This window comes from Silene latifolia, chromosome 6 (genome assembly GCF_048544455.1).
Source record: "Silene latifolia isolate original U9 population chromosome 6, ASM4854445v1, whole genome shotgun sequence".
NCBI lineage: Eukaryota > Viridiplantae > Streptophyta > Magnoliopsida > Caryophyllales > Caryophyllaceae > Silene > Silene latifolia.
The window spans coordinates 75739909-75767428 of record NC_133531.1 but is presented as its reverse complement, the minus strand read 5'-3'; the positions used below and the strand labels follow the sequence as shown (position 1 = coordinate 75767428).

Sequence of the window (27520 nt, the reverse complement as noted above, 5' to 3'; positions counted from 1 at the left end):
GAGAGAAAATAACTGACGAAGACATGTTAGAAAAAACATACTCCACTTTTCATGCAAATAATATTGTCTTGCAGACACAATACTGAGAAAAAGGTTTCAAAAAGTATTCTGAACTTATATCTTGTCTTTTGGTGGCTGAGCTAAACAACGAGTTGTTGATGAAAAATCATGAATCACGTCCTACTGGCTCTGTTCCATTCCCTGAAGCGAATGTGACATCTCGTAATGAAAATAAATCCAATGATAAAAGTTATACGAGAAATGGTGGTCGTGGACAATGCCGTGGCCGGGGCCGTGGACGTGGAATTGGTAAGTATGGCAAAGGTCGTGGAGGCTCTTTTAATAAAACGCATTCCCACCAGAAGTGGGATCGTAAAGATGGCAAAAGCGAGAAAGATAAAAATGAAAATATGACCAATATATGCCATCGTTGTGGAAGAAAAGGTCACTGGACTCGCTTATGTCGCACGCCAAAACATCTTGTTGATCTTTATCAACTATCATTGAAACAGAAAGGAAAGAATGTTGAGACAAATCTTCTATTTGAAGATGTTGATGGTGATTTTGATTTTGATTTTGGTGGTGCGACACACCTAGAAGTTGATGATTTCCTCACTATCCCGGAAGGGGGTAATTAAGTTGCGATAGTAACTTATAATATCAATAAAATAATAGCTCTAAATAATACGGGTTGTTTTTCCAATAAAATTTCTATCTTATATTAATTATGATCGCATAATAAAATTTCACATGTTATCAAAGACATTATGTTATATGAGTTTATGTTTTTTCTTCTATCAAATTTATATATCTTTATTTTATGAAATATGTTTTAATATTGTGACATTTATTTTATTTTCGTGAAGAATATGAATACCCTCCAAGTTCAGTTGGGAATCAATGGTGAAGAAATATGTCTTGTCGACAGTGCAACAACTCACACTAAAGAATAAGAAATATTTTTCTTATTTAATGATGAGAAGGATTAGTGTTAGTACTATATCTGGCAGTACAAATATTATTGAAGGCTCCGGAAGAGCCAATATATTATTGCCTTGGGGAACGAAAATTGAAATTATTGACGCATTATATTCTCCAATGTCTCAAAGGAACTTATTAAGTTTTAAAGATATACACAATAATGGCTATCATATTGAGACAAATAATGAAGGAGATACTGAAGTCCTTCAAATTACAAGTACATCCCAAAATGGGAAACATATACTGGAGAAATTGCCTACATTCTCCAGTGGCTTATACTATACGAAAATTAATACAATTGAAACACATGTTACACTAAACCAGAAGTTTAGTGTTAACTTAATAATTTGGCATGACCGGTTAGGCCATCCCAGCTCAGTAATGATGCGAAGAATTATGAAAAATTCTTGTGGACATTCACTAAAGAGCCAAAAGTCTCCTCCTAATAATTTTCCTTGTGCTACTTGCTCACAAGGCAAGTTGATACTTCGTCCACCACCAGTTAAGATTTATGAATCTATTAATTTTCTAGAACGTATACATGGGGATATATGCAGACCAATACACCCCACATGTGGACCATTTAGATATTTTATGGTTTCTATCGATGCATCGACTAGATGGTCACACATATCTTTATTATCAACTTGCAACCTGGCATTTGCGAGATTACTTGCTCAATTGATAAATTACGAGCACATTTTCCAGATAATCCAATTAAGACTATTCGTCTTGATAATGCTGGTGAGTTTACATCCCAAGCTTTCAATGATTACTGCATGTCAATTGGAATAAATGTTGAACATCCTGTAGCACATGTTCACACGCAAAACGGTCTTGCAGAATCGTTAATTAAACGACTTCAGCTAATTGCTAGACCATTACTTATGAAATCTAAACTCCCTATCTCTGCTTGGGGACATGTAATATTACATGCAGCAGCACTAATTCGTATCAGGCCAAAAAGTTATCATAAGTTCTCCCCATTTCAATTGGTTTTTGGTCAGGAACCAAATATTTCTCACCTTAGAATTTTTGGATGTGTAGTTTATGTCCCTATCTGTCTTCCACAACGGACCAAAATGGGTCCTCAAAGAAGATTGGGAATATATGTAGGATTTGAATCCCCGTCAATAATAAAATATCTTGAGCCAACCACGGGTGATTTATTTACGGCTCATTTTGCAGATTGTCAATTTAACGAGTCAGTTTTTCCATCCTTAGGGGGAGAAAATAAACAGCTGGAAAAAGAAATAAAATGGAATGAATTATCATTATCTCATCTTGATCCTCGTACAAAACAATGTGAACTAGAAGTTCAAAAGATAATTCATTTACAAAGATTAGCAAATCAATTGCCAGATGCTTTTACTGACCCAAAAAGAGTGACTAAGTCACATATACCAGCTGTAAATGCTCCATTTAAAATTGAGGTCTCGGAAGGACAAACTAAAATTGCTAATCAGTCTAGTACACGCCAGAAACGTGGAAGACCAACTGGTTCCAAGGATAAAAATCCTAGAAAAAGAAAAGGAGCAAAGAATGACGATGGTCACATCGAGGATGTAATATATATACAAAAGCCTCCAGAAGGGACTTTAGACATGACTGAAAATGTTGTTTCGGAAGAAACTCAGGTACCTGAAAATGAAGAGATCTTAATAGATTATATCATGTCTGGAATTACTTGGAACCGTAATGAAATAGACGTCGATGATATTTTCGCATGCAACGTTGTACTAGATGTCATGAAAAATGAAGAGGATCATGAACCAAAATCTATTGAAATTTGTAGACAAAGAGATGATTGACCAAAATGGAAAGAAGCAATTGAATCAGAATTGAAATCTCTTGAAAAGAGAAAAGTATTTGGACAAGTAGCCCGAACACTTGAAGGTGTAAAGCCAGTGGGATACAAATGGGTCTTTGTGCGGAAAAGAAATGAAAATGGCAAAATTGTGAGATATAAAGCTCGATTAGTTGCACAAGGATTTTCACAAAGACCTGGTATTGATTATGAGGAGCATATTCTCCTGTGGTGGATGAAACTACTTTTAGATTTTTTATTAGTCTGGCAATAAGAGAATGTCTTGACTTACGTTTGATGGACGTAGTCACAGCTTACTTGTATGGCCCACTGGATACTGCTATTTATATGAGACTACCAGAAGGATTTAAGTTACCCGAAGCAACAAAGCCTGGTTCTCGAGAACAGTTCTCTATCAAATTGAATAGATCTCTATATGGATTGAAATAATCCGGGCGCATGTGGTATAACCGCCTCAGTGAATACCTATAGAAAGAAGGCTATAAGAATGATCCTATTAGCCCATGTATTTTTATAAAGAGATTTGGATCAGGATTTATTATAATTGTAGTGTATGTTGATGATTTATATATAATCGGGACTCCTGCAGAGATTCAGGTAACAGTTGAATATTTAAAGAAAGAATTCGAAATGAAGGATCTTGGAAAGACAAAATTTTGTCTGGGTTTACAAATTGAACATTTGAATAGTGGAATTCTTGTGCATCAAACAGCATACACGAAAAAGGTATTAAATATGTTTTGTATGGAAAAGGCACATCCTTTGAGCACCCCAATGGTGGTAAGGTCACTCGATAAAGATAAGGATCTTTTACGTCCTCGGGGAAATGAAGAAGAAATTCTTGGTCCTGAAGTACCGTACTTAAGTGCAATAGGGGCATTGATGTACCTTGCAAGTCATACACGACCTGACATATCATTTTCCGTTTATTTATTAGCAAGGTTTAGTTCATGTCCAACCCGAAGGGATTGGAATGGGATTAAACATGTGCTTCGTTACCTTCAAGGTACGAAAGATATGGGTTTGTTCTTTTCTAAGCTAAACAAAGATGGTTTAGTTGGTTTTGCAGATGCAGGTTATTTATCAGATCCTCATAGTGGTCGATCACAAACTGGATATGTTTTTACATGTGATGGTACCGCTATTTCTTGGCGTTCAATGAAACAAACTATTACAACTACTTCTTCTAATCATTCAGAAATTTTAGCAATTCATGAAGCTAGTCGTGAATGTGTGTGGCTAAGATCTTTAATTAACCATATACGACAAGATAGTGGTTTATCTTCCGAGAAAGATGCACCTACAATTTTATATGAAGATAATGCAACTTGTATTGCACAGCTAAAAGAAGGGTATATCAAAGGTGATAGAACAAAGCACATCTCACCAAAATTCTTTTTCACTCACGAACTTCAGAAGAAAGGTGATATCAAAGTTCTACAAATTCGCTCAAGTGAAAATTTGGCAGATTTATTTACTAAAGCATTTCCGACAACTACTTATAAGAAGCTAATTCATCAAGTTGTCCTACGCCGTTTCAAAGATCTTGAGTGATTTATTAATGAGGGGGAGTTAATGTGCGCTGTACTCTTTTTCCCTTAACCATGGTTTTTCCCACTGGGTTTTCCTGGTAAGGTTTTTAATGAGGCAGCTTCATATGCGCATTATAAGACAATTTTACTCCTAACGAACATTCAAGGGGGAGTGTTATAACATATAGTGTTTATGAATGTCCGTTACCACATATGCCATAAACATGCTACGTTACACATTGAATAAGTATTCTAAATGCTGTATAGGTTACTCTTCAAATGTACCTATAAATAGTATGTTTATCTCATGTACAATACACACAATATCAATAAGAAAACTTCTCCTCATCTACATTCGTTTTATAACAATCATCAATTTGTCAAAAATGAGATCTTTTGACTCAGCAAAGGATGACAAATAAGATTGAAAGGTGTTCTTATCCCTCTTGCTAATCAATTAGCTACATATTTTGGGCCCTCACAACTTAATCTCAACTTTATACTGTATTTGAATTGACTCCAAAAACATAAACGTATTTTTGGTATTAGCCATATCTTAAAATCTAAGTTTTCGATGAAACTTTGCCCTAGAAACTATATACCATATTCCTATGGCATTTATATATGTATGTCAGTAAATCTCCTAAGAAACGGTCTCTCAAAAACTTATTAAGAGACTAATTACAATATGAAAACATGGTAAAAAAATGCAATAAAATGTTAGGAAAACTATAAAATGAGGTACATACTAATTATATAAACGATTACAATATAAAATAAAACAAGTATAATAATTATCAAAACATGTACCAAATGAAAGAGATATTTTGAAAGGCGGTCAATGATAAAAGGGTACAATATAAACTATGTAAAGAACCAACTTAAATAGTTGACTAATACTCAACAACATGAATAACTAACTCTGGTTGTTAGACTAGCTGGTTTTTTTTTTGTTTTTTTTTGTTTTTTTTGACAACAATAAACTGTGATTTAAAGAAAAACGTCTTACAGTACAAACAGAGGAGCACCTGAGTCATCTAGGCTACTAGAAACCCAGGTACGCGCACTAAAGATACAAGAGTAGCCAGCCGAACTAGAAAGAAGACACTTTTTTAGAGGAGGATGATATTGTTCGTCGAAATGGAAAAATTGATACTCTTTTCTCTTAGCCCTTCTAGCAAGTGCTCCATTCCAAGTGTACCTACAAAGGACAGAAGAAAAACCAACAAAAAAACAAAGCTCTTTTTCTTGAATTAGCACTAGCTTGAACCACTCGGCTTCGTCGATGTGAGTAATCCACCACCCGGCTAAACTCTTTACTTGAATGAGTGCGTGACGCAACAAACTGGAACTGAACCCCTGAAACCTTGCTAGCGAGAGAGGACCCCGATGAGAGCCGCTTCTTCTTTTCAATTTGGATGATGTCTTCTTCCTGAAACATCTCTGTATTCTCAGGAATAGTTGATGAAATGGTTGATGAAAGCAGATCACGCTCCTTAGGTGCAGGAGCAGGAATGGGAACTTCTGCTACCCTTGAAGATTCTTCATGGGGAGTTCCTGTCTGGATAGTTTTTGAGGTGAGGGGACGAACCCTCAAGAAAGACGATGATTCTTCATGGGGAGTTCCTAGGATCAAATTATCGTAATCTTGGCACGAGATATGTAATTTGCATTTAGATTGTCGTTTGTTAAGAAAGGTAAATTTGATGGTTTAGGGGTAAAGGTTGAGGCTGTAGTATTTCCTTTTGGTACCAAAGGAGGATTAGGCTCACTAATACTAGATGACATTGCCGCCGATTTTCCACTAAAAGGAGTGGAAAGTTCAGTATTCTCAACTACCAGAGATGGATCAATCTCACAGGCCATATCAAGCGCCATAGGAATAAAGCCAGGAATATCTTCAGCAGAAGCAGAAGCTGATTTTGCTATAATAGAGGAACTTCAAGAAGCTTCATCGGTGTAATCAATCACACCTTTACGCAGAAGAGGCTTCTTGCCCTTAAACATAGAGCCGAGAGGGTCAAACGAATAGGCAGTGCGCTTACCATTAAGGTTCACCGTGAGCTGGTCAGTCACATCAAGGAGCTCACGTTTAGCTTCAAAATTATTCAAATCTAGTTTCAGAACATGCTCAAAATCATCCTGAGCATCTTCAAGGAGGTTCAACTTCTTGTAAGCTAAGCCTCTACGATAAAGAGCTTTGACATTGGAAGGGTCATAATGTAAGACAAATTTACAGTAACGACTAGCAAGATCAAAATGGGAGATTTTCAATTCGCAAGCCGCCAAGTTAAGGACAAGGGATAGGGCTAAGGAAGAAAAAGCTCGATGATCAGAAGAGGGCAGAAGACCAACATAGCGTAGGAAATTTAGGGCTTGTTTGTAAAGACTACTAGCCAAGGAAAAGTTCCCTTGCCTGAAGATGAGGTTTCCTTTATCCTTCATCAAGAGAATGGATAAAAAGGATGGCTCACCTAAACCCATAATCCAGATAAGCAAATCCTCATTGTCCAAAACATCACCATCTAAAATAAACAACTCACAAAGACTGTGAAAGAAAGAAGGGTAATCATTGGAAAGCAGTAATCTACTACAACCAGCCGACACTGCACCTACCCAAACAAACCAGCTCCACCAAACACCCGACCATGGAGAAAAGCTATAAAAATGACACCATATACTCTAGCACGGTTCGAGTCAGATTAATTTCAGATTAGTTGATGTTTATGTCATAATTTTCTTGAGCTGACGGTCGAAAAATGAGCTTAAATGCACCTTATATTTTTCAGTTTGAATTTAATAACTCATAATAACACAAATAAATAAAGAATCAATAAAAAATTAAAATATGTCTGTATTTAACGGTAAAAAGATATTTTAATTTAGGTCAATCAGTTTCGTTCTTATATGTTTAGATATATTCAAATTCGGGTATCATTCGGATATTATTAAATTCAATTCAATTTGATTCTGATTGAGTCAGGTTTCGGGTACTATTCAGATTACTCATATCGGGCGTTCGATCGGTCATCAATTCAGATACTTTGGATCGGTTTTTCGGGCTCGGATTTATTCGGCTAGGTCTAATTGTGTGTTAGTCCTCTTATTTATAAATTTATCTGATTATTGCATGATTCGTTAAAAGGTTCATATATATTTTAATATATTTTTCATATATATTTTTATTAAATCTAGAAGTAACTTAATCTAATAAGTCTTTGAAATATCGAAAAAAAAACATTTTCTATATTTTTTCGAAATTTATTTATTGAACTCTGATAATAAAGAATTGAATTTTTACATGGTTTTGAGAAATTCATACCTCAAAGACGTAGTTTTGTCGAAATTTGACACTACCCAACCTATTTTTTACAATGTCAAAACTCGAAAATCTTAAAACCCGACTCGATTGACTCGAGCATGACATGGACCCATTATTTACGGTCAAACCCCAGCTCGACCTGGTGGATTGAAAATAAGTTTATGTTAAATGTGAATATAAAACATATATGGCACAAATACTAAAGTATTAAAATTTATATATTATATATTATATTTAAAAGAATAAACTAATATTATCAGTTTTAATACTTTATGTTACAAACCGCAAAGGTGGTAATTAAGTCTCATTACTTTGACTGATTGTGTAATTAAACCCCTTAAATTTAGATTGTAGTGACCATAAGTTATATAAAAGGTGAAATTAATTCCCTCACCCAAAATCTCATGAGAAATTAAATATATCATATATAAAAAGTGAATTTGATTATACTTTTTACAAAATATACAATCAAAATTCAAAGAATAAAAAATTATCAAATGAAATCATAATCGAAAATGAATTAACATCAACTAGAGAATATTTTAAATTATCTGATAGGAAAAAATATTTAAATTTTATAAAAGAACTAAATATTTTCCCTAAATTTATTGACAATTCTTTAAAAAAATATAAAGTATATAATTTTTTTTGAAAAAAAAAATGAGTCTAAAAATATAGGTGCCTGATTTTAATTGTCTAAAGTTTTCTTAGTTAACAAATAAATGTTTTAAGAAAAAAACGTTTTTTTCTCAAAATACATAAACTAAAAATTTTCATTTTTTCAGAATTTAAAAGATAATTTTATTTATATTTAAAAAATCCGATCTTTTTTTTTTAAATAAAACATAGCCAATTTTGTTTTTTATAGTATGAGAAAATGAATTTATCATGAGATTTTGATCTGGGCTTAATTTCACTTTTTTGTAAAAGGTAAGGGGCCTAATCACCCCAATTAAAAATTAAAGGGTTGAATCTCATGATTAGACTAAGTTATGGGGCTAATTTACTACTTTTGATGATTACAAACACTATTAAAAAAATAATTTACCTGCCTTTATATTATGGAATAATAGTAAAATCACTATTAAAATAACTTAATTTCATAATTGTTTTCATATGAGTAATAAAAATAATAAATATGATTAAATTGAAATAGTAAATATTCCCTCCATAGTCCGTCCCATTTTTATTACCCTCCTTTTTATTTTGGGAGAACTTTGGGAGAGGACTTCTAACTTTACCCCTACAGATTAAAGAAGAGTTGAGATAATCACTTTATAGTGGAGTGGAGATATTCACTTTATGGTGGACTGATGGTTATAGTCTTAGTTATCAAACGACAATATTGGATAATTGAAATATTCATTACTAAATTTAGAATTGGGACAATAAAAGAAAAGGGGAAAATAAAAGGGGCATGGAGGGAGTATTATTTATTTTGTTTATAAAAAATGTTTTTTTCTAGTATAAAAAATGGTTAAGTAAAGGCATTATAAACTATTTTGACCTGTATTGTGATCATAACTTAATTCGTGACCCATATGATTGACTCGTATTCGACGTGACGCGTATTTAATCAGACCCACATTCTGATCCGACACGTATGACTTGAGATCCGACCAGTCCTACTCTTTGACAGGACTAGTTTGAGGTGTATGTGTATAAAATTGCAAATAAGGCAAAACAAATAATTGGTATGGGTCTATCGAGAAGTATGAGGTTGGAGCATTCTAAACAAATATCTTATATCAAAATTGTGTAAATCAAACACCCCCTAAATCGGCTTTAGTTATCAGGTTCGGGTTATATCGGTTATCAAATTTTATTAAGAACCGTGTTATGTCGGTTCGGACTAGGTTAGTTTCAGGTGTTATGATTTTTCTTTATTATTGGGTATCTGTCGGGTCTGACTGTAATACCCGCCTCGTTAGGGACACGTTGACTAGCCTTTGACTGACCTTAGACATATTGCAGACCCTTGAGAACCTTTCATATAAACGAACTTAGTACTTGGTGACCTTTAGAAGTGGGGAACTCGATCTAGCATAGGCTAATCGATCGAGTAGTCTAGTAACTTGATCGAGTAGAGGCCACTCGATCGAGTAAGTCCCACTCGATCGAGTACGTCGGTTTAAGTGGTAAGTTATAAACCATGAAGTCGTAAACCCCAAATCAGTTTCTCATTTATTTCTTCCTAAACTTAATCGACGACACTTCTTCTCCTTCACCATCTTCAACCTTTAAGATCCCTTTTACTTGGAGACGCCATGGGGATGGAGACTTGAGTCGGGTAGCGGTCATGTCGCTGGAATACCGAGCATAGGTAAGTCATCATCATCATACCTAGGTTTGTTTGTGGTTATGGTTGTTATTAATAGGGTTTTACCTACTGTTTGTGATAGGTGTTAATGGTGGTTGCTTCGTCTTCATACTGATGTATGCGTTGTTGATGGTGATTGCTAAAGGCAGGTTTTCCTACTCAGTACTGTTGATTGATTGTCACGTGTGGTTATATTATTGTTGAATGTGTGATAGATATGTTGTGTTTGTGTACGTGGTGTGTCCCCGACTGAGTGGAGTCATCATCAGGAATGGCTTCACGCCCTTGATTTGCCACTTGTAGTTCCCATCATAAGGGGGATGTGGATATTAATGTACATGGGTTATTCGTTCGATGGAGATGAGCGCGGCTTAGGTGGGAAAGGCTGCGATCCCCCACTGGCGGTGTGAAATAACTGTTGTGATGGATATTCGGGCAGGACTTTACCTTCGATTTAGTCAGATGATTGATGGATGATTGGAGTTGTATATGGATGTGTGTATGTTGTGTCTTGTGTTGTCTGTTGTTCTTCAATTACTGACCTTGTGTGGTGTTGTTTGTCTTTCTTCTTGTTATGTGTCTGTCGTGATCCACTATGGTGAGCAGTCAGTCAAACCAGGTATTGATATGTGAAGCTTAGCTTGGTGCATTGGGGGGACGAGTCTTTCACCGAGTCCTAGCATGGAGTAGTACCACCATAGTTGATAGTTGTTGTTATCAGTTGTATCTTTTCTTTTTGATAAGTTAAACCTGTAATAAACTTAAATTGTTCTTTCATTGACTTTATGATATTTACTATTCCTCGGCAACCGAGATGGTAATGCCTGTATCTGCTAGGGAAGGTCTTGTTAAGGCTTCTTGGTAGAAGGGGATGTTACAAAGTGGTATCAGAGCGGCGATTTTGGAACCTGTAACCAACAAAACTAATGAACGTAGTGAGTCTAATAAAATGAACCTAGTGTATGTAGGTTGGGAGCTCCTTGAATTGCTTGATTTTGGGTGAGAATGCTCCCTCATTCTAGAATCACGACCCTAATATGCTTAAGCCAGTCACTTCGTATGGGGAAATTGAGTCGGGAATTGTGTGTGCTTATGTGTGTAATATGCGATATATATGTGTACGAAGGTACTGTCTTGTGTGTAGGTGATAGAATATGAATGCGGAACTGTTTGTATAGTTGAGTATGTGTAAGTATGTGGATGGGTGATGGGATATAATGCAAGTATACATAAGGCTGGGAGGCTAGTATTGGTGAAATATGTCCTTTCTTCCCTGCATTCATACTAGGCCTCTATGTTTGTTTTACCTAAGGGAATCATTGCTAGGATTGAGGCAATTTGCAGAAATTTTCTTTGGGACAACAAAGCAAAATATAGGAGAGTACCGTTGGTGGCATGAGATATAGTGTGCATGCCAAAAGAAGAGGGGAGTCTTGGTCTTAAAGATTAGGAAGTTATGAACAAAGCAATGGCAGGGAGATTAGTGAACTGGCTAGTACAGAAGAAAAACTCAATATGGGTGAATTGGGTGCAGCAAACCTATCTAAAAGGGAAGGATTGGATAGAGTATAAACCTAGTACCAATTCCAGTTGGGTGTGGAGGAGAATTTGCAGAGTTAAGAAAGAAATAGTCCTTGGCTATGTTAATGGCAAGTGGGCTATACAAGATAAGGAGTTGTCACCTGCTGGGTGTTACGAATGGTTCAAAGGAAACAGGCCAAAGGTACCATGGGCTAGACTGGTGTGGAATGATTGGGTGTTACCCAAGCATCAGTTTATGGGATGGTTAATTTTCCATGAAGCTTTAAGAACTAATGACAAGTTGGTCCTGTATGGTATAGATGTAGATGATAGATGTTACTTGTGTGCCCAAGCTACTGAGGGGTCTGATCATTTGTTCTTCGAATGTGCTTATAGCAAGAAGATTATCCACATCATAAATCAGAAGTTGAGATGTCATATACCTGAAACTAATGTCCTTGACTGGTGCTTGCATAGGACTAGTACAAAGATGCAGCTCGGGGTACATGCACCCGTTGTTTGGAGAGCTATGTACCACATTTGGCAGCAGAGAAGTAAGTGCAGGATTAATGGTGCTGTAATCAGGCCAGAAACATTTTAGAGCAGATTATAGAAGAGGTGAAAGCAAGAATTGGAGGTCGAGATTTCTAACATATGACTAAGGTAGAGTTAGATTGGCTAAGTCTTAAGAATTTATATGTAATGGTTGATTGATGCACTCTTTGTACTTAAACCCTTTTTGATATATATGACACATACTCACATTCCACCAAAAAAACAAAGTATACATAAGGTTATGTGGTGACATGAAAGTGATAATTGATTTACAGGGTTGTAATGTTGATAAAACAGTATGGGCATGTTGTGTGGTAGAATATGATATGCATATGTATGAGTAGAATACCGTTATCGATATGAATGAATATGTAAATTAAGGTACGTGGTAGTAAGATCGTATGTTGTATGGCATGTAATAAAGTAGAATTATCATGTTTTAATTGCGGTAACTGTGTTCTATGTAAGGTAATGTGAATCGATAGTAATAATATATAAATAATTAGTGACGGGTTCTAAGTATGTCTTAGACTCCGAATGATTTATTATTTTAAAGGAATGCCTAACCGGATTCGTAATCTTTCGCTGAGTATTTTGAGTACTCGACCGAGTAAGCGTTACTTGACCAAGTAGGTGGGTCATTCGACCGAGTTTGATAAAAAACATAATCAATGCTAATTCTGCTAGCGTCAAAACTCGACCAAGAAACCTCAACTCGATCGAGTAGAGGCTACTTGATCGAGTACCTCAGATACTCAATTGAGTATCGCTACTATAATAACACTGTTTCTTCAAAATTTTGAGGCTTATAACCCCACCTCCTTCAATCTTTTACTCCTTATTATTCTTTCAAAACCTAATTTCTCTATTAAACCTTCTTCATTTACAAAAACTTGGGTGCTTTTGTGCTTGATTCCTTCCGCATCTCCATAAGTTCATCCAGTTAATCCGTTTGCACACTTATTCAAGGTAAATATCTACTCTTTTCTTTGATTTTAAAAGCAATTTGAAGCATGTATTTGTGTTGGATTTTCTGAAAATTTCGGTTTTTATACCCAAATCTTATATTGTAGTTGTTGTATTTTGATGGAAACCACCTTGAATCATTGTTATTGATGTTAGGAATTGGAAAATTTAAACCCGATTTGTGACCATGTTCAAATCGGGTTTTTCTAGGGTTTGCCCCAAATTTCAATTTTTGTTCATCAAATTCTTCTTAATGTGTTGAAAAAGGATAAGAGATGCTAGTAATATCATATTCGGTGCTTGATTTTGGTTATTTTCATCAAAAATTTCGTCTTAAAAGTGCATAAAGCTACAATTCTGCCCCAATTTCACTACAATAATCGACTTATTAGGCCTGTTTTTGGTGTAAATTTAGTCTGGTTGCTTCTATGGCTTGCTTAAACTTCATATTTTGGAATTTTAAACCATCTTTTATAAATTGCAAATAGTAAGGGAATTGCCCAACATCGTGTTTTGTCTCAAAGTTTTACATACTTTAACAAGAAATTTATTTTAAGCGTTGTCTTTTCCGTATAAGCATTTGAAAATTCTACTTTGAATTTGTAAAAAAGCCCGATGTGTGGCTAAACTATATTGAAACAGATGCCGAGAACTATTGCTGAGACCCGACAAAGCAAGAGATCACGCGCCGCCGAGGTAGAGGTGGGGGAAGGAAGTCAAGGACCCGTTGTTCCAGCGGTACCTGGATATCCTACCGTAATCTTTGATGACTTTAAGCGGAGAGACGCTTTTATAGAGTTGATGAGTCACACCTTGAGACCCACAAGGTGCATAGATACGAGTATGTTTTAGGAGTTGAAAATAGAGTAGAGGTGCGACATATTTTTGAGGTGCTGAGTTTGGAGGGGTTATACCACTTGAGGAAACACTCATATGCCTTTTTGACCCTAGAGTTGATGAGATATTTCACTTACGATGTGGCTGAGAAGATGGTGGGTTTCCGGCTGATGAACACTAGTTTCTTTCTGACGCTTCACCAGTTTATCGATTACCTGAAGCTTACACGGGCTAAGAAGGGATATCTTAGGTGTTCCGACTGAGTGTGGTGCTAGTAGCTACATCCCCTTGTTCACTGGTAGATTTACCCCTACTTCGAGTAACATGTTGATCAATGATATTCAGCATGCGACTTTGAAGATCTTTCTCTGAGCCTTGACCTGTTTGCTCTATGGTAGGAAAGATATGAGTAAGCTTAAATCACATGAAAGTAGTGTTGTTGGTCGCTTACCTGAACCCCACCCGACATGAGCGCTTGGCTTACCCGGCCATAGTGTGTGCAAGTTTGGCCTTGATGGCCAAGTCTTCGACCAGTTACCCTAATTGCGGTGTTATTGCCACTCGCCTAGCAGAGAAGTTAACCAGTTTTGAGGCCTCTTAGGCTCTCAAACCTTTTACCCCGGTTGTCCCGACCTTGGACAAGAGCTACTTCATTTCTCATAAGTGGTTAAGAGTGTTGGGTGATGGTGGTTTAGCTTGGAGGATGAGAGGTAGGAGTTGGATGAGGGTGCCCGACCCGAACCACCTCCTAGTAACTGAGCCGTTGGCTGAGAGTAGCCTTCTTGACCAGACTTACCTGATCATATATGACCTTCTAAAGGAGATCTCGGAGCCGGTCGAGGGAGACCACGCTAGGAGGGAGGACCAGGTTCACCGAGAGGGGAGAGGGCCTAGGAGAGTGAGAGAGGTGGTAGGGGAGTCTCAATTTGTGCAGCCTAGATCGCCCCAGTACTAGTATCCCAGCTACCCGTCTTCCCTCAGCCCTTAGATGTAGGTTAATGAGCTTACAGAGAGAGTGTCCAACGCCTTAGTGCTTTGAAACCTCCACGAGATGGCCTATGTGCAGGGTATTGGGACCAAGTTGGCCCAACTGATTTAGTGGCGAGGCGTGGGGAATGATAGTGGCGTCTTTAATTCCTATGGAGTTGACCTGGCTACGTGGTGAGCCCCTCTGAGCTACCCCTATGGGTGTCTTGCACCATGGAGGACAAGAGGAGACCCGGGTACGGGAGCTACTACCGTAGAAGGCACGTTGGGAGCTGGCACCTCAGTAATAGAAGGAGAGGATAAGATGAAGGAGGATCGAGGCGGCGACCTCGAGTGATTTTATTGTTTGTGCTGTTTTAGCGGACTTGTGTTGGCTTGTTACATTTGTTTATCGGTATTTGGATTTTTACTCAGTTTGTATTTGGCCAAAAGGCTGTATTTTGTTGGATTTTCTAAACTTGTTATGTAGGTACATGATGTCGGGGATGAAACCCCGGAGATTGGAATATTTTCTTTACTTAATATCGCATGTGGGAACATTTTGACCTGTAGTTACTCGATCGAGTACCTACGTATGACATCTTAAAGCACATCCTGATCTATACATACTCGATCGAGTATGCTTAACTCGATCGGGTAGCCTGACCTGAACTCGATCGAGTAACCCTAACTCGATCGAGTACCCCTGCTTGTATTTCTAAACGGTTTTCTTGTCACATGGAGGTTGGGGGGGGGGGTACTTTGTTGACGTTATATGTTGTGCTATGACCGTTAATTCTTAATTCGTGTTTTCTACAGGCGTATGGAATGTATCCAAGATAAATAGTTGTCGTAATTTAATATGGTTGCTTATTTGTATTTAAATATTATCTTATGTGGTTGCTCAATTTGTATAATTGTTAGTAATAATTTTGAGTTGGTTAGGTTGGGTAAACATGTTTTCATAATGTCACATGGACAAATTACTTTAATTTTTACATATATCTGGTGATATTGCTTATTTCATTTGCTTTGCCCACAGGAATGTATGTTAATCTCGTAATATCAAAGGGCTCGATTAGGATTTGGTTTCATCATGTTTTAATTCATCTGGTAATGCCGAGGATAAGTAATATGCTCTGTTTTATCGTAATGTAATTCATCTTAAAGGTGAACTTCGGGGTTAAGTTCCTTTTAAGAGAGGAAGAGTAATTTCTGTTGGGGCTGGTGTCCTTTACAGTTAGTGCAAGGACTTATAAATCTCTAAAAGGATCAAAGGGCATACTTTAGGTATTATAATCAGTTGGTCCACGTTTATCAATAACGGTTGGCTTGCTAGATAAGTTTGACGTTATTGTCATACAGATGGCGGTGATCAACTGGTCCCTAAAAGTCACACCTATAGGATACGTTTGAGAGATGTGACGGTATGAAAATACAGTCATGTAGATGCCAAATTTGACTAACCAGTTAGTCCGAGTTATTTGACTAGTAATTAGTCAAAAATGTGATGTTGAGATATTTTATTTAATACGGATTAAATAATAACGGCTAAGGCGAATTAAGAAATTAATTCGTAAATTAAATATAAACGATTATATTTAATTAATGTATATTGAATAAATTATACAATATCGTCTTTGTCGGGCATATATTAATACTTCAACTAACCCGTGTTATTAGTTGATGTTTTAATAGCCGATAACCGATGACGATTTATAAAAACCGCGTCATATACATTTTAGCGAGACGAGTCGGATCAGTCGGATCACGAGTTAAATGAGGAGAAAGTGGAAAGCCCACTCCCTCCTCTCATGACCGCGGGATCGAGACAACAAAAGGAGAGGCTCCTCTCCTTTTGACCTAGACAATTTCATTTACAGAAAAACTAGGGTTTTGGAGATCATTTCTCTCTAAAACCTAGATCTCACATCGGTAAAAACCTCACAATAGCTCTCTCGATATTGCAAGTCAATTAGAGAGCATTTCTAGCACAAGGGCAGAGTCTCAGACGGTCTTGGGTGCAACGATTAGGAGGAAATCTCTGTTGATTTCTGTTCTTTACGCCGCACTACAAAGGACCCGAGGTTGATTCTTAATCTTTATCGTTTCATTGTTGTATTTCGTTTATGACCATTTTTTACATGTTAAATTTACGTTATAGTCCTAAATTTAAAGGGTCTTATACGGATATTACCCTACAAGTGGTATCAGAGCCAGGTTACGTAAATTTTCATTGTGATTTTTCATAAATCGATTTGAAACGATTTTGTTTTTGTCTTAAAACCGTGCGGCATCAGCCATTTTCTCGGTGAGAAAATTTTTTTTTTGGTCATTTGCGTTTTTGTGCTTTGTAAACCGTGTCTTGTGTTTACACGGTTGATACGGTTTGTGTCCGTTGCATATTGTTATTTTACACGATCATTATAGCAATATGTTAATGTTTTGTAATTTGTTGATTTATTTTTACAAGGTTTTGATCATAATTGCAATAAGTTTTGTTTTGACAAACTGTTTTACGAGGGTTTTGCATTTCCAGAAATTTTTGTACTCGATCGAGCAAGTTTTTAAATCGATCGAGTTGTTTTTCTGTCTTGTTTTACTCGATCGAGTCCTCAGCTGCACTCGATCGACCACTTTTAAAACCACTGCGCTTTCGATCGAGATGTACTCGCACTCGATCGAGTAGATTTGTCTTGATAAAAGTACTCGATCGACCACCAGTTTAGTCGATCGAGCACTTTCTGTTTGGCAATCCTCTCGATCGACTAGCGATTGATCGATCGAGCCCTTTTGTTCCTCGATCGAGCACTTTTGTCCCTGGATCGAGGGTTTTTTTGTTCTGGCAGCTTTGAAAATTTATTCCTTTTGTTTTAAATTTTCTTTTGGCCTTAATATGTACTCTATACGGATATTGTACACTCGCTATGATTGTGAAACGGTTCACACACGTACCATTGAGTTATTTTAAAGCGTATTTAAAGTAACGGATTATCATGAATTAAAATTAACTTGACTGAAGCGGTTTTGTCATATAATTTTAATTGTCTTTGGTGGTTTGGATAAATTTAACATAATTACGGAATTATGTCACGAATGAATTTGTTTTAGTTGATGCATTTTTTTTTATCGTTTATTTTGAATGCCGTGAATGCTTTATATTACGTATTTATTTATTTTTACAATCGGTTGTAACTTAGTGTGGCCTTAGTAGAACGTGTTACCGTAATGATGGAACACGGTCTTGGTTGTATTTTGAGATCTCGTATCTCCCTTTTTATTTCTTTTAATTACAGTTTTTATTTAGAATGTAAATAGGTTTATATTTTGTAAATTTTAATTTGTAATTTTGAGAAGACTAAAGATGGAGACCGGATGCTCACTCCCGCTACATGGATCAAGGTGGAACATCAAGACAAGCTTCTCGGGTCCAACGGTGGATTCCAAAGTTGTTTTATGTTCTTTTTATTAGGATAGGCCACACTAGGAATTTTATTTACGTATTGCATTCATTTACTTTTTTATCGTAACGATAGTATGCATCATATTCCGCCTAAAAACCAAACCACCTGATTATTGCATGAAAACTGACACATATAGAGGTCACGAGTTAGTTTTCTTTGACATTCTCATGTCACATGTTTTTAAGCCATCACCCAAATTAATTCATTCTCGCAGACGCTAGTTATTCGTTCACTTAATATGAATTATAATTTAGTTGATGGGATCTTCCTCGTATAAACAAAAATTGAGAATAGTCTTTATAGGTCAAACTCCAATGAGTCCCTTCTTCGTCGGTAGGCATAATATGACCCCTTCTACGTCGGGTAAGTTGGAACTGATTGACCTATTTTATCTCAACACCATGGTCACTCGTACGATCCTGTGATTATGGTGGACTATAGATAGGATTTACGGAAATCTATCGACCAAGAGTTCTTACGGAAGAATTAGCTAAACAGTTGGCTTATCAATTTACAGAAATTGAGTCTTGGGATCACTTGTATTATTCTTGAGGGAGATCAATTATGCAAGTGCGTGAGTCTACATGTTAAAATGAATTTTAAATAGACTTAAATCACCTCGATGAGTTGCTTATTTCGTTTTTGTTTTTCTTTCTTTTTCAGTGTAGATCACGTTCACATAAACTGCTTATAACAATATGGCTGGTCACTTGAACGACCCAATGCCAAGTGCCACATTGGACCGTGAGTCCGGCCGGATCTTCATGAATCGGATGAATCGGTCAACTCGATCAAGAATGATGGATCAAACGCTGGACCGGGAGGCAGCATTACGGAATGCTGCCGCTGCTGACGGGAAGCTCAAATTTCTGCTTGAGCCCATGCCGTCAAACCCAGGCCCCACGGCTGGAATTAATGAGATCGACAAGTATAACGATTTCACTTTGGAAGCGGGTGCGATTAAAAACGTAATCATTTTTGCAATGGAACCCAAGTTGCAGAAACGCTTCATAGCCCAAGGTGCAAACAAGATTTTCACCACGCTCACCAAGGAATTCTCGAAAGCACTGAGAATCGTGACCTATGAGCATACCACTCGCTTTTTTGATGCGAGACTCGGAAATGGGCCAACCGGTTAGCCCACACATTCTCAGCATGATTGAGAATGTCGAGAACCTGGAGACGCTTGATTGTAAAATCAGCGAGAACATCGTGATTGACCACATGCTTCATTCACTCCACGATGGTTTTTCGCAATTTAGAGCGAATTACTATATGAATGATTTGAAGAAAAGTCCCCATGAACTGCACTCCCTTCTCGTACAGCCGAGAAGGACATGAAGTTCAGTGGGAGCATGAAACAGGATGTTCTCGTTGTGTCAAACAAGGGCAAAGGTAAGGGCAAAGTTCAGCCAGGCCTAGCAGTAGGCAAACCGAAGTTTAAAAAGTCGGGTTCAGGTAAGAGTGGGCCTGGTGAGTCGAGCACCTCATCAGGCACGACAAAGAGCAAGAATGAAAACATGGAATGCCATCATTGCCACAAGACTGGGCATTGGAGGCGTACATGTCCTGTTTATCATGAGGACTTAAAGGCAGGTCGTGTTAAACCTGTTGGTATATCTTCATCCTCTTCTACTTTTATTCATATGATTGAGATTAACCATGCAAGTTACGGAACTTGGTTACTTGATACTGGTTGTGGTTCTCATCTGTGTAATCATGTGCAGGGGCTCCGAAACATCGAATCCCTCGTAAAGGGTGAGGTGGACCTGCGTGTCGGAAATGGAGCACGAGTGGCTGCCGTCTCGAGGGGAACATACGTGATGAAGGAAATGTAGATTCATATACACTTTAACATACTCATATATGTCTAAAATAATTTGTCATAAAATTAAAACGGATTTTATGCATGCAAACAATAATATAAAAGAAGAGAAATAATGTCCTTACATTCAATATTTCGGCTATATTGGGCACAAGAGAGATCACCTTTCTCTTCTTGTTCTTGAGCTATTCCAATGGATGAACAAGATCTAAGAATAAGATCTCTCCCCAAGCTTTATACCCAAGGCTTAACACTTAATCTAATTAATATTATGAATACTAGTATAATATTAATCTAGTAGAAAAATGACCCAAAATTATTATATACACTTAATAATTTCGGCTATATGGGAGAGAAGAAGAAGAGAGAGTTTTGTCTCTCTAGAAATCTTATATTTTGATGAGTAAAAGAATGAATGAACATCCACTACCTCTTAGTGAATATTAGGCAAAAAAATAAGAAAAATCTCAAGTGTTTTTCTTCCCAAAAACCGGTGGGAGTGGAGGAAAGGAAAGAGCCAATGCATGAAATTGTTGCTCTTAACAATGTTCATAGGCTTGCATGGCTAGATTACTTTATAATCATTATGCTTTCTTATTTAAAATATAAACACAATTTAAGCCTAATCCCCTCCATTATTTCGGCATTTACATAATATGGAGTCCATATTATTTTTGTCAATTGTCTACATGTTACATGTCACATATATTTGTTATGTAATTTTTAATATATTAAAAATTCAACGTATTATCAAAAATACGTCATATACAAAAATTGACTTAGTAATTTCATAATTACTTGTGCCAAAATATTTTTACCATTTATAAATCAACATGATTGTATTTATAATAATTCATTCAAATCCAATCGTTTCTTTAAACAATAATTTCATCCGAGTAATGATACAATTCGATTACTCGGATCGTATCTCATTTAATCATATTTCAATTTGATATGTAAATTTTACTACCAAAATTGTCCGTCAATTTTTCAAGAAATTTAATTAACTCGTAACATTATACGATTAATTAAATAATCAATTAAGTGTATTGCCCTGTAGGTATGACCTAGGGGGTCAATCGATCACCACCGTCACACGACAAAGTAATGTCAAACTCTAGTCACCAATCATTACCGATATATGTTGACCGATTGTGTAACAAAATTACTTCCCAATTGTATTCTTTAAAATGAGATTTAATAATGATATTTAAATCATGTGATCGCACTATTGTTGAGGACACATTTCCCAACAATCTCCCACTTGTCCTCGACAAGTGTGCGTCACCAATTCTCTTGTCCTATTACTATCTCCCACTCAATGCAAGGTGTCTTTCAGGTCGTACTTGCAAGTGATCATATCGAGAGTGGTTTCCTCGATCCGGAGAATAATCGATTGACCGGACTTATCTATCATAGATACTTTCCGAGCGTGGCCACGCATTTCCAGTTCATTACTCCTCGAGTGGCCCTGAGATATTGTTTTAACCCTGACAAGGGGGTGGACAATTCCTATCGTACTCATTCCCTTCGACTAGCCACAGCCATCATAACCCAAAATATGCCCATTTGACCCCATTTACGAAGGTCGTAGTAACACAAATCAAAGTTAATCAAACTGTGCCATCTTAGGTGAATAGTCTTTAGTCAAAAAAATCGACTCATTAGAATACTATAGCGACTCTCGCCACGACCGGGCTATATAAATTTGCCGAGAACTCTATAAGCGGTCATAAGGCCCGACAAGGTGTTCCTAACATCCTGCCTATGTGATCGACTAGTCATCTCACATGACTGTATGGCACTTGAACTTGCCATCAATCGCATCACACTCTAGTCACTTCGAGACGTCACCTCATACAAGTGACTATGGGCGAATACTATGTTAATCCGTGTTCACTTTAACGGGGTTCAATTGTCTCTACAACCCGTTTGGATGTAACAAAGTATAATAAAAGAGTTTTTAAAGTAAAACTCGAACGACAAATGCGATTATCACATATGAATAGTCAATGCCTGATTACTATTTCATGTTCTATAATCTAATTTGATCTTGTACGTAGTTGTTCATTTCAATTCAATTGAAATGACATGACTCATCATGTTTAGCCTTTGAGAAGGCTTTGGTTAGTAGGTTTTATCAATTTCTTGTACCTTAATCAACCTCACTACATACTCGTTTTCCTTTGTAATGTATACATTTGCATTACAAAACTTTCTGAGTACGTGTTGAAATCCAATCAAGACATAGGTCCTCTAGCCTAAGAATAGCTCCCACTGTTTTCACAGTGTGCGAGACTCATCCTCTTGCACATCTCATGATCGCAAGTGTACTCAATTTCCGTTATAAATATCTCTCATTGTTCTTTATTGCCTAGAACGATTCTAGAAAATCTATTTCTTAAATATCATAACCACAATGGTATCTTAACCATCCTTATGTGTTTTGATTATGGTTTTGTCGGAAACCATGCGCAACCTCAATTGTCAATTGTCACTTGTGTAACACCCTTACACAAAATTGCATCATAAACACTTTGCTTTACTTCCTTAATGCTTCTGCATGCACTTAAGGGTAATCTTTATGGCGTACTTGGCAAAGATTACTTAAATTCGATTTTGAAAACATTTCATCATACTCAAAGTATGTGAAGTGTTATACACCATTTCTCATTTAATTGATCCGGCAGCGGAAGCAAATGGAATCAATCAAATATGTTCAATTAATTGAACTAGTCATGAATCTTATCAACATAAGACTTCTTACTGACGCTAATATCATATGGATTTATCTTCATAAATCCGGATATTCAAGACGTATTATAATACTCCAAAAGTCTTAAATCATTCTCAATGATCAATATGTCATCCACATATCGGACTAATTAAAACTTCCGTAACTCCCACTAAAATCCATGTATAAACACAACTTCTCGACTTATCGAGAAACGTTTTATAACATGATTAAATCATTGATTCCAACTCATTGATGTCCTACTTAAGATTCTCTCTTAAGTTTCACATTATCTTAGGATTGCAAGAATCTACAAAACTCATGACATGTATTGAATACATTCCTTCTTTTGAAGTTGCGGGTTTTAGATACACTTGCTACGTATTTCATAACCTCATAATGAAACACAATCCTTAAGAGGATCCAAATAGACTTAAGCATTTCAATTGGTGCAAAACCCTTTGCAACCAATCTTGCTTTGAAATATCTCTTTATTAGTGCAAAACCCTTTGTCACTAATCAAGCCCTTTTGTTTCAGATTTTTATGGCTCTAAGCCTTGTATTGAGTTGTGACTTAAACACTCTTATGTAAGTCATATGTTCATTACTTTCTAGAAGTAATCAACTTGAATCAAACAATTTCTTTTGTAAGTTATAAGCTCTTTACTTTCTTAAAAGTAGCATGAATTCATCATTTTTAACAAGTGACGAATTTAACCTCCTAGGTTATAAAGAAACAACATCTTACACAAAACGTCTCATGTAGCCAAGAAAGACCAGTTTCTTGCGACATAACATTCTTTGTGGCTCTTGAATAATTTCTCCCACTCTGTCTTCTAGAAATAAACTTGTATTTTAGTAAGACAGTTTCACGAGCCGCAAACTCGTCGTACTCGTGATAATTGCAAGGGAAAAATGAGCATTTGTTTCTTGTGAAAACTTACAAATATGGTACATTACCATTTCATATCTCATATGATTTAGTGGAAAATAATTTAGACAAAATGATAAATTCCCCAAAAGGATCAAGTGACTCAAAGTTACTTGATTGAACTCCAAACCATATCGAATAGCGTTTGAATTCATATCCAACCACACATTATTCAATAATGCGTGTTAAGAGAGATTAACTTGTGATACTATATCACATTTCCAATGGCTTATATCAAAGTCTTCACTTTGATAACCCCATCACGACTTAAATCGTGATTCCTTGAATTCTTTGAAATTCTTCAAAGATTTCTCTATTTACCTTATTAAGTGAACACATTAGCGTCAACCTAAATCGTTGGTAAAAGAAAATGATCAACCTATTTTGGATCAATGATTTAAAACCTCGATCTCCTTTTCAACCAAAAGGCACGAGACATCTTGCTTTGAATACAAGATACGCATATACCATTAACAATCTAATGGTTTCAAGAGTACTCGATAACTCTTTGCGTTCATCATTCCAAAATTTAAGGTTTAATCTTGGGTTACCAATTTGAATCTTACATCATCTACATGATATATCATTCTAGTTTGGTTTAGAATATAATCACCTTGATAATGGGCTAGCCATTCATCAAATCGTGGTGAATAGGGTCACAAAAGTGAAAAACCTCTTTTGTCTCTTAACAATTTTATATTCTTATTTAGAGTTTATGCACTTAATAGTCACAATTAAGTACCACTTTAAATCCAAAAACTAGATTGAGTACACAATTACTCTATCTCTCGACATTATTGTTGCTAGTCGTCATATTCTAATCATTCTATGTATCAAGTACAACGATGTAAACCACCACCGGTTTCAAATATTGACGAAGTGGTACTAGCAAAATTTATGTCAATCATATAAACATTTAAAGAAGAAGATCCTATTAGATGTCCCACAACTAATTTGTTGATTCTTCAATAATTTGGGGTAGTTTCCTTTCTTGTGTCCAACATTTAAGACAATGGAAACTTTTTATCGGTCGGGATTGATAGGTTTAGTATCGCTATTCTCAACAACTTTACTTTTAACATTACCTTGTATCAATTCCATTATAATCCTTACTTCTTGAACCTCGTTCTCATCTTAACGGTTTAAGAGAATGCTCCCACTCATTTCAATGAGTCTTTGCTTCGAGAAGCAAAATTGAATTCATGAAGAACACTCTTCATTTGTTCGTTTTAGTCTTAAAAACTTTCATTGAGGTGGTTGCGTTATTTTGGTCAATTACGAATTCTTGACAAAACTAATTACCAAAACAATTTATCGCTTCAAGATACTTAATTCAATTAAGTATATGAATAACAATCCATTGCAAGTAGATGTGTTAGTCAAGAATCAAAAACCTGTTTGATAATGAATAACTTTAATTTATACTCTTTACAAGAGATCCTTAGCAATGGTTCATTCGAGGTTTTAGAAGCAAATTCATATTTGTCTTTAGTTATGATGTTTTAGTGGAGATTCGTTATCAAAATCGAAATGATATCGTATATGAATTGTGGTAAAGAAATAGAACAATATAAAAACGGAATAGTGGAAAACTTAACATTTATCGTTTTATTAATACTTGTAAACAAGTATAGCATTTACATAGTGACCTCTACCCAACTATGATAAATGATTCCAAGATCCAAATTCATATTAACTTGGGCACGGTGGGGCCGATACATCCCTTATCAATATAACTCGGTGGATTAACGTTTAATCGATTCTACTTTTAGAACTCTTGGTCGACAATATTACATTAATAATTATCTATAGCCCAAAACACATCGACAAGGGCACGGTGGGGCCGATACATCCCTTATCAAATACTTTTGTTGAGTTCAATCCAAATTTCGAATAAATGTGTCCATGATCCAAACCCACATTAACTTGGGCACGGTGTGGCCGATACATCCCTTATCAACATGAATTCGGTGGATTAACATTCATCACCCACTTCCCCTACGTAACAAGGTTTGTACCCCGGTGGGGCCGAGCGCACTCCCTCGCGAAATAGGTTTTCATGGTTTCTACTATTTGGTAAGGGTATGTCTCAATTGATTGTTTTAGCGAGAGGTCATGTCAATTTATTATCTATCACGTTTTAAGTGAACTAAAGCGGTGAACTACGATAATTCGAATTGACACGGTCGATAAACTCGATAAAAGATAATGCATGTTTAGTTATGGCGATTTAGCAATGCATGTGACATAAAATAAAATGCAAGCATAAAAATAAATAAATCCTAGTATGGCCTTCTTAAAATAGAAAAACTATTTAACTATTACATATTCGGAAACCAACTCTATTGGTCCCTTGAACTTCGGTTGTGGCACACATCTCGAGGTAACACCGTCTTTATGTATCGCCATTCTTGAAGAAATCCGTCTTTTGGAACTCCGGAAGGAATAAAATTACATAACAAATTACATAATTTCCTATTATACATTTATAACTAAAATAAAATAAATCTATTAAATTACAAAACGGTGATACGAGATCACAATAAAATTACAACCGAATCGATATTCCCATACATTTCGGGAAATACCAATTAAAATCTAAGGCCATACTAAGTAAAATTACATAATTCAAAATTACATAAATTAAAATTATGACAATCATATAGAAAATGCAGCATTATAATATGTAAGAACATGCTCAATTTTTATGCTAAATCGCCTTTTAATTAGCCAATATCGTATATTACTCGGTTTTTACGGATTTGCGTGATTTCAACATTTTATAATCACAAAAATACATAAACTCATATTTATGCATAAGTTAATTACCCTAACCTCTTAGGACTCAAAATATAGTCTTCACTAATAATTTGACCATAATTAACCTTTATTTACAAAATTGTTCATAAATGGACCAAAAATTACAAAATAAGCTATTAAACTTCAAATAAATCCAAAAATTTTCAAATAAATTCAAAATTCAAAATTTAAATTCATGAACATTCTGGAAAAATTCCATGACACTCATAATGTTCAAAATCTTAGGTTAAAAATTTCGAAAATTTTCCGGAAAAACAATGTTGCGGTTTATCGATATTTAATAAAAAATAATCATAAAAACATGGAAAAATTATTTTCATTAACTTTTCAATTTTAGATCTGAAAAATATAATAAAATGCAACATTAGACGTTTTTCCTAAGTCATAGATTATGTTTTATTAATTTTTCACTAATAATGTCACTATTTATGCTATTTTTCTTCAAAAATTCATAAATCATGCTAAAAGACTTCTTTATAGCCAATTATTTTACACACATCTTGTAAAATTGCATGTGACAACATATTAATTTTCTATGACCAGATTCGAAATTTAACTCATATTAACCTAATTTTCTCTTAAATCCGAATTTAATAATGAAAAATTCAATTTTCGAGCATAACAAGTCCAAAAATTATGAAAATTTACAGGTTATCTCAAAATAATATATGTAACAACATATCCAAAAACCAAGTGAAAATTCGAAGTATAGCTATTTTTAGACCAAAAATGACATTTTTACTCATAAAATCACATTTAAATGCCATTATTGTAAATTATGAACAATAAAAATCCGAAAAATTAACCAAAATATCCTAAAACATTTTAGGACCAGAAATATTAACATGCATGTAATAATTTCGTGATATATCATAATAACACAAATTTTACAAGTTTTATTTGTTATTCATATAACTC

At 35.7% G+C, this 27520-nt stretch overlaps 1 protein-coding gene across 1 annotated transcript; it reads left to right on the top strand.

Moving 5' to 3' along the window:
* The first annotated feature begins 11451 nt into the window (after positions 1–11451).
* LOC141588237 (uncharacterized) lies at positions 11452–12105 on the top strand. Its single transcript, XM_074409691.1, has one exon. It carries the CDS (start codon positions 11452–11454, stop codon positions 12103–12105), a length of 654 nt encoding a protein of 217 aa, XP_074265792.1.
* The last annotated feature ends 15415 nt before the right edge of the window (positions 12106–27520 follow it).